The 19,683-nt window shown below is 38.3% G+C and overlaps 1 protein-coding gene and 1 non-coding gene across 2 annotated transcripts; both read left to right on the top strand.

Moving 5' to 3' along the window:
* Positions 1–1,352: 1,352 nt before the first annotated feature.
* On the top strand, positions 1,353–3,382 carry LOC137734764 (uncharacterized). Its single transcript, XM_068474049.1, has 5 exons — positions 1,353–1,766; positions 1,845–2,050; positions 2,142–2,240; positions 2,345–2,418; positions 2,883–3,382. Exons 1-5 carry the CDS (start codon positions 1,472–1,474, stop codon positions 3,106–3,108), a joined length of 900 nt encoding a protein of 299 aa, XP_068330150.1. The 5' UTR covers positions 1,353–1,471; the 3' UTR covers positions 3,109–3,382.
* A 14,418-nt stretch (positions 3,383–17,800) lies between these two features.
* On the top strand, positions 17,801–17,911 carry LOC137735817 (small nucleolar RNA R71). The gene has a single exon (XR_011068721.1). It is a non-coding gene; the product is annotated as a small nucleolar RNA R71 (small nucleolar RNA).
* Positions 17,912–19,683: the final 1,772 nt, after the last annotated feature.

Here is a 19,683-nt window from a genome sequence, read left to right as displayed (position 1 = left end):
TAAGGAAATCGGGAATACATCTTTTATTCCTATTATACCCTCACTTGTTTCTTATTATCCCAACATTGCCCTTCATTTGACACTCATTATGTCATTTTTAATAAATAAATAAAACCTATTTATATATTTTTATATAGATAATTTTATTATATAAATTTAATTAAGAATTTAATTTAATTAATTAGTATGAAAATAATTTATTTATGTAAGGGCAATTTAGTCATCAATTTAGTTTTCATTCCGATTGAAGTAAATTAGTAAACAACTTATATGGACTCAACATCATTCTTGTCATCTTTTAATAAATAAATAAAACCTATTTATATATGCTTATATAGATGAATTTTATTATATAAATTTAATTAAGAATTTAATTTAATTAATTAGTATGAAAATAATTTATTTATGTAAGGGCAATATAGTAATCAACCTAGTTTTCATTCCGATTGAAGTGAATTAGTAAACAACTTATATGGACTCAACATCATTCCTACTCTGATTCCAGATAGTTTTAGTAAACAACTTCAACAGGAATTTGATTCTGATTCCACCTCAATCCAATTCCCCCTCAATCCAATTCCTCTCAATTTGATTACGGATTAGTAAACGTGCCAAAGATTGTTCTAATTCAAATTATTAAAAAAAAAAAAAAAAAAAAAAAAAAGGGGAACTCTAGAATTTATCTCAAAACATCCAAAATCTTTTTTCACATAATTGAAAAAACAAAATTAAAAAAATATTTTTATACAATGTGATAAATATAAAAGGACTCTCCCATCTCCATTACAGAAAAATATCTCATAAAAAATTAACCTAAAACATCTCTAGGGGCGCTTAACGCCCATAATAACAAGAAAATTTTCATTGTAACAGGAATATAGATGGTACATCACATGTTTTTATGTGAGTGATGAGAAATTTTATTTTTTAAGTTATTAACTTTTTAATACACATATCTCACTATTTGTATAGTGACACGTGATGTACCATCCCGTGTTCTGATCACATTGAAAAATATCTCTATAATACTAAGAGGCCTTCCCAGCGTGCAAAGGCGTGTGCAATAAGGCTTAGTTTAATATGATTTCTTGTTTAAGTTATTAAGTAAAAATATGGGTGGGCTATCCATATGTCTTTTTTTACTTTTCACACAATATGTGCTAATTTTTGTCATTTAATATTCTTAAATTTATTTAATTTAAAAATCAAAAATTAGAAGAATACGTAAAATGTAAAAAAATGTGCATGAATAGCACACCCCACTAGTATGAGTAATCACGTGACCGGCAAGGATATGTGAGACAGGACTTGGAAACTTACAATGCTACACCGAACCGTCGTCGTTTGTTAGCCTGTTTTATGGGGCCGAAAGGAGGGCCGAAACGGTCGTCGTTTGGATCCGAACATTTCCGGAGACAAAACCAGAAAGAGAAAGGAATAATTCTCCGGAGTTGGGAGTGGAGACTGAGCGATGTATTTGAAGAAGCCGCTATGGAGCGAGGGAATAACACCGAAGGCCTCGTCCGGATCTGAACAAGAACCGCCATCCACCGCCGTCGGCGATCTGGTCAACTCGTTGACCCAGCAGAGAGTGTACCGCGAGGTCACGCTCGCGCTCCGCAGCGGGCTGCGCGACGTTCGCGCCGAGTTCTCGTTCCTCCGTGTCCGCGGCCTCCGTGGTCTACTTAAGTTCCTCCGATCGGTCGCCGAGACCGACTCAACCATCAACCTCTTCTCTCAGACCCAATCGCTCCCCGAGCTTCAAGGTAACCAGAAAGTTACAAACATCGTAATTTCTGTTTAATCTTCTGATTATTGCAATTGATTTAATTATTGTTTTACAGTGGTGCCGGTGCTGTTTCAGCACTCGCTGAAAGATTCGGGCGATGAGATCGTTCGGAATTTGGATCACATTTTCGGCGTTGAGCCGCTGAAAATCACGAGCCCTTCAACCGATTCCGAGGTCTCGCTCGCGCTTAGGGTTTTGGAGGGTTGCTGCCTGCTTCATCCGGACAGCGCGGTCTTGGCTCACCAGCACAAAGCCATTCAGGTACTCAATGTAGCCACAACGCTCAACCAAAATCTGTGGAGGTTGGATTTCTGAGATGAAAATGTAGTTTCTGTAATTGTTTTTTGTGTAGGTGTTGATGAATATATTACCGACTCGCGGCGTGATTGAGCAAGGAGCTTGTTTGGATGCTTTGATTTCTATTATGTTGGATTCATCGGCTAATCAAATGGTAAAGCTTCAAACTTCAGTTTTGGTTCAATTTTATTGTGCTTGGTTTTGGAGTGGTGATGGGGTTTTATGCTTCGATTGTCTTTGTTTTTGTGTAATGCGCAGGATTTTGAGACTTTTCATGGCATTGAGGAGGTTGCAGAGCTCATAAGAGATAAGCAAGTTGATGAGAATCTCAGGTTTTGATTTATTTTCTCTTGTGCTTGCTTTATTTTTTCTTATGTTAATTTCAAGTGCACAATATCTGGAATTATGATGTTGAGATGGTGTTCTCATTGTCCTGAATTGGGATTTGAAGATCTATCTGCTTAGTGTAGTTTTTGGGGGGTAAAGTCTTTGCAATGAGTAGTCCTCTTGATAAATTCTGAGGTGATTGGCAAAAATAGGTGTGGTAGCCAGACGATTGCTGTGTCCTGTGTGTGCTAGTTCTTCATCATAATCCTTGCATCTTTATCATGAGTTATGCCATTTTTCGGCTTGCATTGGACGAGTCTCGATAAAATCCCGGCTTTCCTTACCTTGTAGGTTTTAAGTTGAGCTATGTCGTGTTGCTCATTTTCATGTTTGTCAATTGAGTAACGAGGCCGTCTTTCGTTGCTAATATAATGCACACTGAAGAAAAACACCTGTTGCATTTGATTAGGTTGAAATGTGGAGAGTTCTTGCTGCTGCTCATTGGTCACGTAAATGGGAGGGATAGGCCACCCTTGGCAACTGTACATGAGGACATAAGGCGGCTTTTGGGTGAGAAATCTGCTTCCTTGATATGGGCAGCCAGTCAGTTTGGTTCGACTCTTGATCCGGAGCAGAGACTAACTGCACTTCACATCCAAGCTCGTCGTGTGATAGAGTCCTTAGACTTGTACTGAGTCTGAAAGTAGAACGCACTCTAGGAATTTCCGTTTGTTTTTCAGTGAAATCACATTTAATCTGTAACCATGTTTTTGTCCATTTGCTTGTCTATTAGTTTACAGTGGCTGATTTTCAAGAATGTTAAAGAAAATGAGTTGGAAGAAAATGTGTTTCATAAACGAAACTAGTGTAGGGTTGGCTCGAAACATTTCGAGCTCAACTTGTTTTCGTCTCGTTCCAGCTGGGTTTGTATATCAGGCTTGCTATGAAAATGAACCGAGCTTGAGATTCTGGTATTTTAGGCTCATAAATCCAAATATTACATTCATTTTCTTAAAATCGAATGTCTTGGAGCTGAGCCAAACTGAAGTTCGAGCTTCTCTACAAAATCAATTCATTCAAGCCAAACAAAGCTTTGAGTTCCGATTAAAAACGAGCGAAACCAAGCTTTGAGCTTGAATTATTCATTTGAACCAAACTTGAAAATAGGTCTACGAGCTTATTCGGGCTGACGTTGTGCAAGGAGGGCCAAAAGGCCATGTTTAGCTTTATAGCTTTGTAAAAAATTATATTTTAATGAACAGTGTTAGATTATATTTTATATCACCTCCAACCTAAGGGCCAAAGGGCCATAGGTCAAACATAGTCATTTGACAAAAAACTCATCTCTAACCGAAGGGGCCTAAGGGTCAGGCCAAACATAATCCCCTCAACAATTTATTATTTTAATTGAATTAACATTGTTTTGATCTTTCATTGCAGTTCGTCTTGAGTTAGAAAATGGTCCATTGAAACACCATTTTGCACCTGCCACAAAGTCAAGCTTGACATTTTGATGCTAATTATCTGGGTTGAAGGGCTGGCTAGAAATGGCCAACCCTCTGGCCTGATTTGAGGGTTTTGGCCCGGTGGAGCCCACAAACCTTTTGGCCTAGCCCTCAGTTGGAAATGATTTTCATGTCATTCCGAGCTATTTTTAGCCCTATGACCCTTCGGACGGGTTAGTTGAAGATGGCCTTAGTACTCAGCTTATCTCGTTTACTCCCCTATTTGAGCTAAAACAATAACTTAAATGTGAAATTTTTTTTTTACGATATTCTTATTTGGTTGGTTTATAACATTGGCGGCGTTGAGTCACTTAGTACTATGGTCTAGTGGTATTCTTCTTCAACTCTTAGGTTAGATTCTCACTAAAGGCGAATTTGAACCACATTATTGCTAATGCATTGTGAGGTTTTGCCCACTCCCTCATCCCCTTAATGTAGATAATATTGTTTGGTAAAAAAAAAAAATTATATATATATATATATATATATATATATATATATATTAGCGGTGTTGAGCATGGACAATTTGAAAAATTAGAACAAAAATAATAAACACAACCAAACACCAACATATCTCTTATTAACTTGAATGGGAGTCGATTTCGAGAGTTCATGGAGTATCCCACCTTAAGAGCCTTTTCTTAGCATTTCTCTTCAATTGAAGACACCTTGATCAATCTCTATTATGATTGTTTTGGTGGCCAATTTCCAACTTTATCTCATCAAGAATGACTTTAATCTCATCGACGACTTTAACAGTGTAGAAAATATATCTCAATTCACTACTTACAACAATCTCAATAATAAATGCTTTTGATTGGCTAGAACTGGAAGCAGTTAAAAAGGGCATGTTTGGTAACGTACTACAAACGGTTTTTGAAGAACCGTTTTGTAAAACGAAAATGACAAATAGGATTTGCAATTTTATGATCTAAGAACGCATTTGGTAGTTTAATCTGAGAAAGATTTTTTTGAGAAGAAAAACATTGAAAACGAGCTGGGTACCAAATGTAAAAAAATATATAATAAATTTGTGTTTCCATTTCTCCACGTTCTTACAAAATTGTAATGGAATTGCCATTTTTCATTTTTGGCCAATAATTTTTGTTGACGGAAAAGAACGGGACTCAATATCAACACAGCTCACTAATGAATTTAGTAGCTACTTATAAAAACCAAAATTATCATTGGTTATCATCAATTCGTGATCCCATATTCTCAAGTGCATGCGCATGCATAAAAGTTTTTCATTTCTTTGGATATCCATTGCCTCTTCAAGGGCATTACATTATCTCTTCTAGGATAGTCATAATTTAGAGAATGCGGATCATAACCTCCTCTTGAGCATTATAGAACTTGGATTTTAATCTCCACTTCTGGGAGTTGAGTCACTGGAACATATACGTCTATCATGCTTCATGCATGAAACATCAAAATTCTCATGTTCGCGGATTGTCCTTTTTGGGACTTGTATCCATGCATCAACTATTATACTTCTGGCATGCAACAGTTATGCTTCGAGAATGCAATAGTTCAGTAGTGTCATATTCTTTTTCTTTCAAATGACTAAACCTTTTGAGTCTGAAGGTCTGCCATGCTTTAGGCGTGTAACAAATAAATCATTTACTGCCTCACTATATTGTCCAACAAAAACATTAATTCTTGTGGGCACATTTGCAATAAGTGTATGTGATTTCATCACTTTCGTTACATCATTCAATTATTCTTACTTCATTTTCATATTGATTGCTTCGTGAATCAAAATAAAACAAATTCTCTTCATTCTTCTGGAATGGTCTTTTCTGATCATTCTTCTGCAATGATATTTTCTCATCGTTCTTCTGGAACGATGTTATTTTCTCCACCTAACAACGGGAAAATTGTCTTATCAAAATGACAATCCGTAAACCACGCAGTAAACATATCCTCAATCAAGGGTTCCAAATATTGAATGATCGATGGTGTTCAACATCAATGCCCAATATGCGATGATGCTTCATTTCAGCACGTTATGGCAGTGCAATAGGCACAAAGATAACACAACAAAAAACCCGTAGATGTGTAATGTTTGGTTAGTGCCCAAACACGAGTTGTATTGAAAAATATTCATGGTTGCCAACATGTCTCAACCGAATTAATATTGCATCATGTAAAATGACATGTCCCTATGTAGAAACTGGCAATTTCGTTTTCATGAGCAGAGCGCGGGTAATCAATTTCATCCACTTAATAAATGCTTCTGCTAAACCATTTTGAGTATAGATATAAGGAACTTCTGGTCTTTGTTTAATAGTATGTGGACTAAGATTCTTATGGCTTTTATTACAATTAAGTTGAGGCACTGCGGCACTTCAAACTTACAGTACTCATCAAGGAACTTCATATCCTGATCTTAAGGATCAAGGGACTTCATGCCCAATCTTTTTGTATGATGGAACTTTGGGTCCAATCATTTTATATGATGACGTTCAAGAAACTGCAGGTTTTGATCTGACCAAGGAACTTCAGGTCCTATATATACTCATCGTAACAAAAGAAGTACAATAAATAAATTAAAGCAATAGGCGGTAATTCCAGCCATAGTAAATAAATTGCATATAAGTAAATAAAGCTTGTAACAAGAACTTTAATTTAGCACCATTCACATAAATCAAAACTTAAAGCAGTAACGGTAAAATCGTCCATGATAAATAAATTGCTTTAAAGTAAATAGAACTTGTGAAATGATTTTAAGCCAACACCATTCATATGTTCCCTCTTCTTCTTTCTTCTTTTTTCTTTTTTTTTTTATTATTTTTTTCTTTGTTATATTTTCAAAAGGTCCCATTGTTTTTGCCTTATCCTCCAGCTCCTCCACATAATACTTCTTCCTTTGCTTAGAAAGCTGAGCACTTTCTCTGTTTCTCATCAGTCTAGCCTTCCTCGTTTAGTGGTGTCCTCAGAGTACATATCAGCCGCAAAAGGAGCAACAGTAGCTACACCGCCCAACCTACTCATTGATTGTTGTCTTCCTTCCTAGTGCTAAAATAGGTTTAGTATAATGGCACAAGTAAGGGTGTCGAATCCACAGGGACTAATTGGACCTATATAATCACTTGTTTTGCAAGTACTCTTTACTAGAGAAATAAAACTAATCAATGTAGGCAGATTTGTTGTTGTAACTTGAAAGCATAAGGAAATGAAGTAAACACAAAATGAATGAATCAACAGCTAATAAAATGAGATAGTACCAATGGAGATGAAGCTAGGGATTCGATTTTACCATTGCTAACCCAAGGCCATGCTTGTTGAATCAGATTATACTCATCCATCTACCTATTTCTTGAGTTTGTTTCACTTAGATATGATCAACCATATGATGTGTGGATTTGATCAAATGTCTCTAATCATGAGCCTAATTGTGATGTGCAACTTTGGTTCCTAATCAAGAATATGTAGTGCACAAGAAACTTTCACAAAACCAAAGGGAACACTCGGCAGGATGTTTGCAAAACATTCCCTTCATTCATTCACATATCCACCAAGATTATGCATGATGTGTGCTTTAATCTTGGCTAAACAACCTGTGGTTAATTCAAATGATGATCAAGCATTAAAATCAACACACTAAGTCACAATTAAATCGGAGAATGAAACAAGAAATAGATAGATTAAATGAGAATTCTGAATTAACTACATGGCAATCTTGCAAGGCTACATCGAATCCCTAGAGAGAGATTAGTTACACTTCATGTTTACAAAAGGTTTGACATAAAAATATATAACATGAGTGAACATAGGATTAAGAAGAAAGAACCCTTGAAGCAAAACTAATGTCGAAATCCCTTAAGAGTTGCCTTCGGTGTTGGTGCTCCAAGTGTGTTGTAAATGAAGGTGGAGCGGCTAAGGTTGAATGGTTTCTGCGAATGGGAGAGTGTATGGACAGTTTCTGCGAATGGGAGAGTGTATGGAATGGAATGAAGCCGAGAAGAGATTGTGTAGAAATGGAAGGGGATTTGCGGCAAAGGGGGAAGTGTTTGTGTTATCTTGTGTATGAAAATGAGATGAGTTTAGGTAATGGGAATGCAAGGGTATTTATAGGAGGAGTGGAGGTGTATATGGCTGTTTGTTTAAGGTGTTTGTGGCTGGTTAATGATGGAAAAACAGCTAGGAAAGCATGTGAAAGCTGGAATTGCATGTGGCAAAGTGTGTATGTGCTGGAATGGTGTGTGTATGCAAGGGTTTGGGAAGCTTTCTTGCTGATTTTCTGGCTGCATGATGAAGAGTTAATAAATAATGCAAGTAGGTGGCTGCAATGATAAAGAATGAGAGCTGGAAATGAAAGGGAAAGCTGGAAAGACATGTGAAGATGCTGGAATTTCAATGTGAAGTGCACGGCAAAGGGTGAATGGGAAGAGAAATGGGAGTGCATGTGTGTGAATGTGTGGCTTAATGATTAAGTGAATGAATATGTGGCTGCATGTTTGAATGATTAAATTGCATGTGGGTGAATATGTGGCTGAAATGATGAAGTAGGAAGGTGGAAATGCATGGGGAAGTGCAAGGCACGGCAATGGGTGTTTCTTGATGGTTTTGGGGTTGTGATGCATGTGAATGCATGTGGCTAAGGGTTGTTGATTGGGCTAGAGGTTTTGCATGGCTTAAAGGATTGTTTGATTGGGCTAGGCCCTTTGTTTTATGTCCAAAGTGCATACAAGGCTTTCAAATTCGTCCAACACTTTGGCTCCAAGCATATGTTATCCATTCCAAGCCCAATTTTGCTCCAAAATGCATCTTTTTGCTTCCTTAGCCATATGAACCTAAAAACACACGAAAATGGCTTAAACTACTAAAACAACTATGAATTAACAACATAGATGCACGAAAACAAGCTAAGTAAGTCGCCTAAATATGCTCCTATCAAATTCCCCCACACTTAGCTTTTGCTAGTCCTCGAGCAAAACAAAATAATAACAAATAAACAAAACGACACTAAACAAGTAAAACACAACCTAAACCTTCCAACAACCGTCTTAGGGATTTCCAATGCACATGACATGTTAAAAATCATCATTCCCACAGATTTTAGTCATCTTTACACTTAAGTACATTCTTAATCATAGTCACCACATACTAGTTCACAATTAAGCAATTAAAACACATTTCAAATGTAGTAACATGCTTTAGAGAATTTACTCAATTCCTTACTAGAATGCACTCTATTTTCACACAGATTTTCTGACTACACACCCTACACTAGTTATATGTGAGAGATTGATGTAAACATGAAAGACTAGTATCTCACATATGTTATAACAAAGAAAGCATTTTCTGGATTTACGATAATGACATGAATATGATCTCATGAATGGAATGCTACTACTTAGAATGAGAACTAGTGATTCCATAAGCTCATATCAAATCCACACTCCACATTATTGAACACATAACGATCAAGATAGAAGTCAAAGGGGTGTAACGAGGCTAGGGTATTGGCTAACAATGAAAGGTGAAGGATAAACAAACATTCTTAAAGCAATAGTGAGCAAAGTATTGAATTAGGCACTTAGAATTCCCTTTAGAGCGCGGAAAACAACTTTTAGACTAATAGGGGAGATTCAAACAACTCTTATTTTTCTTTTCTTTTTCATTTTTTTCAAAAAAAATTTTTCTTTTTTTTTTTTTAGCCGTGCCTATGGCACAACAACTCTCATCAATAATCCTTCTCCCACACTTATTTTCTGCAACATATTAATCAAAAGGAATTCATTTTCCGTCATGCTTACTATGCTTTAAGAACAAAGGCATGGATGGTCCTATTCTAGGCTAGGTAAGGATAACATGGGTTAACAAAGAACATAGGCTAAACAAGGCTCAAAGGGGTTAAAACTTACAACAAATACGAAATATGGGAAGTAAGGCTATTTGGCTATGGTGGCAACTACACAACTTTATCTTGATATATGTTATGCAATTCAATGTCATGCTTTGAATGCAACGGATATAAGTTCTAGCATTTAGTTCTAGCATGATACAATTGCATTCTAAGTAGCAACCAAGCAAGGAATAATGAGATCATGCAACAACTTTAGAAAACAAAGAATCACAGAAAATAACTCTCCAAAGAATGTTTAGGCTCAAGTTCTCACAAGGTTGTAGCGTTTGTTTGAGTTCCTTCCTTCAAGCATGTTACAAAAACGAATTTTTCTTTTATGATTGCATGTGAAGTCATATATTATAACCATAACCAAGCATATACCAAGAGTAAATCAAACTTTCATCCATGTTTATAACTCTTTTTAACCGTCATGCAATTACAAGCCAAATCCTTATCATTGTGTTGGAAGGTACCCTAAGACACAAACACACAAAAAAACGACTCAAAACACTCTTTTTAGGCTTTTCAAAACATTTTTTTCAAATTTTTATGTGATTTTCGGAGTTATAAAACAAAACACACTAAAACACTCTAAAACAATTTAAAAACATCTTAAAACAGCAAGGAACAACATTTGAAGTTATGGGTGATAAAATCCCACGAATTTGCATTAACAACATTAGTTACCCCCCCCCACACTTAAATCAAACATTGTCCTCAATGTTTTAAGCATAGATTCACACAAAACATAAGTAAACACACAAAAAGCACTTAAACATACTAAACATGGCAAAATGTAATTAACAAAGAGAAGAGTTTAGGGACGCAAATCTGGTTATGGAATGTAAATTCCCTCTTCTCCTTGGTGATTGCATTGAGGCATTGATCTTGGTGATTCCACAGGCTTTCTCTTGAACTGGTTTCTGCCCATCGTTGATTTTCCTTTGTGCTACTTCTTGAACTGGGCAGCAGGATTCTTTTGGTCTTCCCCGAAGGTCTGAGCTTCCTCCTTTTATCTGTTTCTTTGTTCAATCTTTCCAATTCGTATTGAAGAGGGTTAGAGGATAGCTCAGCATATGCAGTTGTTCCTTGTCTCCACATGCTTCAATGTATCATTTTCACTTGCCTTACTTGCTCCGTTGAAGATGACTACTCGAGAGCAACGCTAGGTAAGCAACCAGGAATAGATTCTAGGCAGTTGGCTCCAGATCGAAAGACTGACTCCAAGTGCCGGCTGATTGCTTCTTTCACTTTGCCATGCGAGTAAGAACAAGGACAAAGAAAAAGACAGGGAAAGAGCATGATATGAGATACTTTTGCTTTTGACCTTGATGATATGAGATACCTTTGCTTTTGAAGAAGCGGTGAATGAATCAGCACATGTATTTGTTGTGCTGTTTCCTCCTGGGTCATCTGTACTCCAGGCATCTGGTATCATCTTTGAGAAAGAAGAAAAAAAATAAGTATTTCGAAAGGCTTTGCGGCCTCAGAGGTGAGGAAGAGCTGGCCATTTTCTTCAGGTCTGCCTTGCCATAAAAGATGAAGGTCGACATATATAGAGATAATAGCAAGTGGTGGTACTGTTCTTTTACTCTTGTCGACAAACGTTTTGATCCCGCAAATCCGGCTTTTTGAAATAGTGGCGCCTCTTCGATCTTTGAAGACGCCTCTTCGATTTCTGAGCAGGCGCCCCTTCGCTTTCTGAACGACACGGAGTAGTGTGGATGCAGCTCCTTTTGACAAAGGTGCACGCGTCTTCTGAAAAGCAGAGAAAGCGTCGCCGAACTTTGCGCTTGTCGGCTAAAGATGTGTAGTTGCGATGATGGCCTCCACGTGTTTTCAGCTTTGTCAGAAATCTTTTGACAAAGTTGAACGCGTTTTCTGAAAAGCAGAGGGAGCGTCGCCTAACTTACGCCGGAAAATCCGGCTCTTTGAATCGGTGGACGCGCCGCCTTGGCTTTTTATAGAGCTATCGATCACCGCCAACATACACACTCTGAAGATCTCCCATTCTTGAAAATCGTCTCCGGCCCTTTGAAAATTTACTTCATCCACCCCTTCTCTTTGAACACTTTTGAAAAAAATGGCAAACTCATCGAACCTTAGCTTAGATTTGAGTCTCAGCAGCGATCTGGTTGCGCCCCGTCAAGGTAATGTATGGCGCCCTTCTTTTTAATCTTCTAACGGTCTTCTTACAGGTGAAGATTCCGTGATGCAGGACGCCACAACAGCTACAATAGTAGCTAGGAACCTCCTTACTCCAAAAGATAGTAGGCTGCTTTCAGGACGGTCCGATGAGTTGGCCGTTCAAGAGTCCCTCGCTCTCAGCGTTCAATGTACGGGCTCTGTGTCCAACATGGGCCAACGCCTGCTTGCTCGGTCCCGCCAAGTGGAATCGTTGATGGAAGAGGTGGAAAGTCTTAAGCAGGAGATCAAACAGCTTAAGTACGAGAATAGAAGTTTGCATGTGCTTGCAAATAACTATTCGTCGGGCATGAAGAGGAAGCTTGATGAGCTGCAAGAATCTGAGGGTCGAATTCACAGTGACCGTCAAAGGCTTGCGGCTTATCTCCAGAGGCACCTTTTTCCTGGGCCATCCAGCGTTTGGCCAAGTATTGAGGCCTGGAATGCTCTAGCTCCGATGCCTCCAGCTTCGATGCCTCCTGCTTCGATGCCTTCCGCTCCGACGCCTTCTGCTCCGATGCCTCCTAGTGGGGCTTCACGTAAACATCCTTTGTGAAGGCTCCATCTTTCTGCCATGTTTATTTTTATTCTTTTTTTTTTTTTTTTTTTTTTAATCAAATCAAACGGCATGGAATTGATCTTTGAATGGAGGGTGATACTTGAAATGATCCGGTAATAGTTTAAATTCTAGAGTGGATGCCTGAATCATTAACAACATATTAGTATAAAAGAAAATTGAAATTTGGGGAGGCGGCTTACCTTTGTGCTCCGACATGAACTTAAAAATAAACACCCCTTCGAAAGTTATGACATGTCCCGTGTCATAAAACCCTTTTTCATAGCAACCCAATAGTTTGTCTACAAACATAGCCCTCATATACATTCGTATTAGTAAGCAAAAACACACTTAACCAAAACTAACACAACTAACACAAAAAAAAAACACAAACCTTCCATCCCACACCCAAACCTAACCAAAGCATTGTCCTCGATGCTTAAAATTGTATGTAATGCAAGTAGGCAAAGAATCTGGAATGGTGACAACATAAACACAAAATGAGGAAAGAACACAAACCACACTAGGTTGCCTCCTAGTAAGCGCTTTATTTAATGTCTAGGCAAGACATGGTAGCTTGTTCACGGTGTTGTAAACTCAAGAAAATCTACAACTTGATAAACTTGCTCTTCCTCCACTTTCTCCAAATATGGTTTCAATCGCTGCCCATTGACTTTAAAAGAGGTGCCATTCTTCATGTTCTCTATCTCCACAGCTCCGTGGGGAAATGTTTGCAGCACCTTAAATGGTCCCACCCACCTAGACTTCAATTTACCTGGAAAAAGTCTCAAACGTGAGTCATACAACAGTACTTTCATACCTTGGTGAAACTCCTTCCGTAGGATGGCCTTGTCATGATAGAGCTTAGTCCGTTCCTTGTAGATTTTGGCATTCTCATATGCTTCATTTCTGAGTTCTTCCAACTCATTAAGTTGGAGCTTCCTTGCTATTCCAGCATCCTTGTAATCAAAGTTGAACTTCTTGATGGCCCAATATGCACGGTGTTCAAGCTCCATTGGCAAATGACAAGCTTTCCCAAACACAAGGCGATAAAGACTCATGCCAATGGGGGTCTTATATGCTGTTCTATATGCCCATAGTGCATCATTCAACCTCAGTGACCAATCCTTCCTTGTAGGGCTTACGGTCTTCATCAAAATGTTCTTGATCTCCCTATTGCTAATCTCCACTTGTCCTGAGGTTTGAGGATGGTACGGGGTTGCCACTTTGTGGTTGATGTTGTACTTATTCATCAAGGATTCAAAGGGTTTGTTGCAGAAATGGCTGCCACCATCACTAATAATAGCTCTTGGGGTTCCAAACCTACAAAAAATCACATTTTTAAGAAAATTCAAAACAACCTTATGATCATTAGTTATTGTAGCAATGGCTTCAACCCATTTGGATACATAATCTACTGCCACTAATATGTATAAGTAACCAAAAGAGGATGGAAATGGTCCCATGAAATCGATTCCCCAAACATCAAAGAGCTCCACCACCAAAATGTTGTTCAATGGCATCTCATTTCTTCGGCTAATGTTCCCCATTTTCTGGCACCTATCACACTTAGAACAAAAATCAAAAGCATCTTTGAATAAAGTAGGCCAAAAGAAACCAGATTGTAAAACCTTTAGAGATGTCTTTTTGGCACCAAAATGTCCTCCACATGCCAATGTATGGCTGAACATTAGAATGCTTTGTTGCTCACTCTCTGGGACACACCTCCTAATGATTTGGTCAGGGCAATATTTAAACAAATATGGTTCATCCCAAACGTAGTGCTTTACCATGGCAAGGAACTTCTTTCTTTCCTGAAAAGAAAGGTCATTTCTAATTATACCACAAACAAGATAATTAACAAAATCAGCATACCATGGTTCTTTTTCTTGAATAACAAGGAGTTGTTCATCTGGAAATGATTCATTTAGAGGCAAAGGTTGTCTAACTCCATGGTTTTCATTGAGCCGTGACAAATGGTCAGCCACAACATTATCACTTCCCTTCTTATCTCGAATTTCCAAGTCAAACTCTTGTAGTAAGAGTATCCATCTAATTAAGCGTGGCTTAGCATCCTTTTTTGTCATCAAGTACCTAAGGGCTGCATGATCAGAAAACACAATAACTTTAGATCCAACAAGATATGACCGAAACTTCTCTAAGGCAAAAACAATAGCAAGCAACTCCTTTTCAGTTGTGGAATAGTTAAGTTGAGCATCATTTAGAGTCCGGCTTGCATAGTAGATCACGTGTGGGAGCTTGTTCACCCTTTGCCCTAAAACTGCACCAATAGCATAGTCAGAGGCATCACACATTAATTCAAAAGGTAAAGACCAATCTGGTGCCATAATAATAGGGGCCGAGGTTAATTCATGTTTCAAAGTATTGAATGCATCCATACAAGCTTTATCAAAATGAAATACAACATCTTTAGCTAACAGATTGCATAATGGACGAGTGATCATTGAAAAGTTCTTAATGAAACGACGATAAAAACCCGCATGGCCCAAAAAACTTCTTACTCCCTTAACGGTTGTGGGAGCTACCATATTGGTGATGATGTCAATTTTGGCTTTGTCCACCTCCATTCCTTGGCTAGAGATTACATGCCCCAACACAATTCCTTGTTTCACCATAAATTGGCATTTTCCCCAATTGAGAACCAAATTTGTTTCCTGACATCTTTGAAGTACTAAAGAGAGATGGTTAAGACATTCATCAAAAGAGGAACCAAACACTGAAAAGTCATCCATAAATACCTCAATGAATCTTTCTACCATGTCAGAAAAGATTGCCAACATGCATCCTTGGAATGTTGTTGGAGCATTGCAAAGTCCAAAAGGCATTCTTCTATATGCAAATGTGCCAAACGGGCAAGTAAAGGTAGTTTTCTCTTGATCCTCCGGAGCAATTGCAATTTGATTGTAACCTGAGTAACCATCAAGAAAACAATAGTGTGAGTAACCTGCCAATCTCTCAAGCATTTGATCTATGAAAGGCATAGGAAAGTAATCTTTTCTAGTGCTAGAATTCAACTTCCTGTAATCGGTGCAAACACGCCAACTAGCCGTGGGCTTTGTGGGCACAAGCTCTTTGTTTTCATTCTTCATCACCGTGATTCCCACCTTCTTAGGTACCACTTGAATAGCACTCACCCATTTGCTATCAGAAATGGGATATATGATCCCCATATCTAACAACTTCAACACTTCATTCCTCACAACTTCCTTCATGTGTGGATTGAGCCTCCTTTGTGGTTCACGGGTTGACTTTGCTCCTTCTTCCAAAAGAATCCTATGCATGCACATGGTAGGGCTTATTCCCTTGATATCTGCAATAGACCAACCAATAACTGATTTGAACTCTTTTAACACCCTAATTAGTTTATCTTCTTCATTTGGGGTGAGGTCAGAAATTATGATAACTGGAAGAGTTTCAAATTCAGCTAGATATGCATACTTTAGATGTGGTGGAAGTGGTTTAAGTTCAAGTTTTGGTGCCTTAACAGTGGAAGGGGTTAAATGTGACCTCGATGGTTCTAAAGGCTCTAAAAGAGGTAAAATATTCAAAGGATACGGTGCCAATGCTTCCAAGGCAGCTACCTCTTCCATGAGTGCATCTTCTTCATCAAACTCATCTTGAGATTGACTCAAAACAGTTTGTAATGGTTCATTAGATTGTGCCTGCAAGAACTTAGAGAAAACAAGCGAATCAAGCACATCAATGGCATAACAATCAAGAGATGAAGAAGGATGTGAAAGAGACTCAAACACTTTGAATTGAACGGTCTCTCCTAGCACTGTCATAGTGAGGAGTCCATTTTGCACATCAATGATGGTCTTGGCCGTGGCCATAAACGGTCTCCCAAGCAAAATAGGCAACTCTCGGTCATGTATAGGAGCTTCTTCCATGTCCAACACTACAAAATCCGCAGGCAAGATTAGTTTATCAATTTGAACTAGAATATCCTCTACTATACCTCTTGGATATTTCACAGATCTGTCCGCAAGTTGTAATGAGATGGTGGTGGCTTTCAATTCCCCCAAACCTAGTTGAAGGTACACGGAATAAGGCATTAAGTTGATGCTAGCACCTAAGTCAAGCATCGCATTCTCTACCTTCTTGTCCCCTATGGTGATGTTGATAGAAAAACTTCCTGGATCCTTGAGCTTTGGTGGAAGTTTTCTTTGCAACACGGCACTTACATTCTCGGACACCACTACCTTCTCATATGGTCCATACTTCATTTTGTAGTTGTTTAACTCTTTGAAGAACTTCCCATAAGCTGGCATGTTCCTAATGACATCAAGCAAAGGTAAGTTAACATTTACCTTACTTAGAATATCAAAAATCTCTTTAAATGACTTATCCTGCTTGCTCTTGGCAAGTCTTCCAGGGAATGGTATTGGTGGAGTGTAAGGTTTCTCAGCCTTGTGAAGATTTGGTGCTTCAAACGAGGGAGTAGCATGGCTTGGTTCCTCATTTGGTTTCTCATTTTCTCCTTGAGTAACCCTTGCATTCACATGATCAGATTCATTAGTAACTTCATTGCCAACTCTATTATTGATAACCTTACCACTTTTAAGTGTAGTGATTGCTTTGGCTTGCTCTTGGTTCCTTTGGAGTATCACAGGTTGGCTTGGAAACTTTCCAACTTCTCTTTGGCTCAAGGCATCTGCAATCTGCCCCAATTGTGTCTCCATTTTGGTTAGAGCCGCCGAATGTTGTTGGAGAGTGCTATTGGTGGTTTGTTGGAATTGCAAGGTATTTTGGGCGAACAATTTAACCGTATCCTCAAGAGTAAGTTTTGGAATTGATTGTTGTTCTTCCACGAAAGATTGGGATGATCTCTCCAACTTGGGTTATATGTATTGGAATACACATCATTCATTGGCCTTTGCTTGTAAGAATTCATGAGGTTCACTTGCTCTTGGACATACTCGGGGTAAGCCTCCCTAGATGGACATTGATGAGTAAGGTGGCTTGGTATGTTGCAAATGGCACACACTTCACTTGCTTTTGGCACCATGTTGAGCACGGATTCAAGCTTCTTTTCTAGGTTAGCTACATGCGAAGAAAGATCATGATTAGAGCTTGTTTCATATACTCCAACTCTCTTACCCCTTACATCTTTGTGTTGAGCATTAGATCCCAACATCTCATAAATGTTATATGACTCTTGAGCATTCTTTTTCTTCAAAGCTCCACCTGCTGCATTATCAACAGTTGATTGACATGTTTGGGTTAGTCCATCATAGAAAAATTGCATTTGTAAGTGAAGAGGTAACCCATGGTGTGGACATTGCAACAAAAGGCCTTTAAAGCGCTCCCAACACTCATTGAAAGGTTCTCCATCATCTTGTTTGAAGTTAAAGATTTGTCCCCTTAATGTGGCTGTCTTTTGAGTGGAAAAGAACTTTTCCAAAAACTTCTTAGCCACGGCATCCCATGTGGTGAGTGAACCAGGTACTAGAGTCATTAACCAACCCTTGGCCCTATCTTTCAAGGTGTAAGGGAACACTCTCATCCTCAGATTTGCTTCACTTACTCCCTGTAAAGGTAAACCACTCACAACATTGTAAAATTCTTTAATATGAGCTAAAGGATCTTCATTAGGTAAGCCATAAAAAGAAGGAAACATATGGAAATGTGAAGATTTAAGATCATAGTTTCTAGCTTCTGTGGGCAGCAAGATGCATGAAGGTGAATTTGGTATGATTGGTTGAGCAAAATCCTCCAAAGCTCGAAGATCATCTTGGTTGCCGGCCATCTCTTCTTCTCTTTCCCAATTAAAGTGCTCAGATCCTTCACTTGTTGGACTAGACGGTTTCCCTTCCTCTTCTTCACGGACAATGGAGGAACTTGTTGGCACAAAGCTTTCCAAAGTGTTGCCCTTTAACCGTTCAATTCTTTGGCCTAATTCAACAAGTTTATTTGACATATACTACCTGAAACAAGATAAAACAAGTTTGAATAAAAATCAGAAATCTACTTAAAATGAAAAGAACAAGGTTTAATATCAAAACAAGCAATTATAAGGGACTGAAATCAGTCCCCGGCAACGGCGCCATTTTGATTGTTGTCTTCCTTCCTAGTGCTAAAATAGGTTTAGTATAATGGCACAAGTAAGGGTGTCGAATCCACAGGGACTAATTGGACCTATATAATCACTTGTTTTGCAAGAACTCTTTACTAGAGAAATAAAACTAATCAATGTAGGCAGATTTGTTGTTGTAACTTGAAAGCATAAGGAAATGAAGTAAACACAAAATGAATGAATCAACAGCTAATAAAATGAGATAGTACCAATGGAGATGAAGCTAGGGATTCGATTTTACCATTGCTAACCCAAGGCCATGCTTGTTGAATCAGATTATACTCATCCATTTACCTATTTCTTGAGTTTGTTTCACTTAGATATGATCAACCATATGATGTGTGGATTTGATCAAATGTCTCTAATCATGAGCCTAATTGTGATGTGCAACTTTGGTTCCTAATCAAGAATATGTAGTGCACAAGAAACTTTCACAAAACCAAAGGGAACACTCGGCAGGATGTTTGCAAAACATTCCCTTCATTCATTCACATATCCACCAAGATTATGCATGATGTGTGCTTTAATCTTGGCTAAACAACCTGTGGTTAATTCAAATGATGATCAAGCATTAAAGTCAACACACTAAGTCACAATTAAATCGGAGAATGAAACAAGAAATAGATAGATTAAATGAGAATTCTGAATTAACTACATGGCAATCTTGCAAGGCTACATCGAATCCCTAGAGAGAGATTAGTTACACTTCATGTTTACAAAAGGTTTGACATAAAAATATATAACATGAGTGAACATAGGATTAAGAAGAAAGAACCCTTGAAGCAAAACTGATGTCGAAATCCCTTAAGAGTTGCCTTCGGTGTTGGTGCTCCAAGTGTGTTGTAAATGAAGGTGGAACGGCTAAGGTTGAATGGTTTCTGCGAATGGGAGAGTGTATGGACAGTTTCTGCGAATGGGAGAGTGTATGGAATGGAATGAAGCCGAGAAGAGATTGTGTAGAAATGGAAGGGGATTTGCGGCAAAGGGGAAGTGTTTGTGTTATCTTGTGTATGAAAATGAGATGAGTTTAGGTAATGGGAATGCAAGGGTATTTATAGGAGGAGTGGAGGT

This window comes from Pyrus communis, chromosome 5 (assembly GCF_963583255.1).
Source record: "Pyrus communis chromosome 5, drPyrComm1.1, whole genome shotgun sequence".
Classification (NCBI taxonomy): domain Eukaryota; kingdom Viridiplantae; phylum Streptophyta; class Magnoliopsida; order Rosales; family Rosaceae; genus Pyrus; species Pyrus communis.
This window is presented reverse-complemented; position numbering and strand designations above follow the sequence as displayed.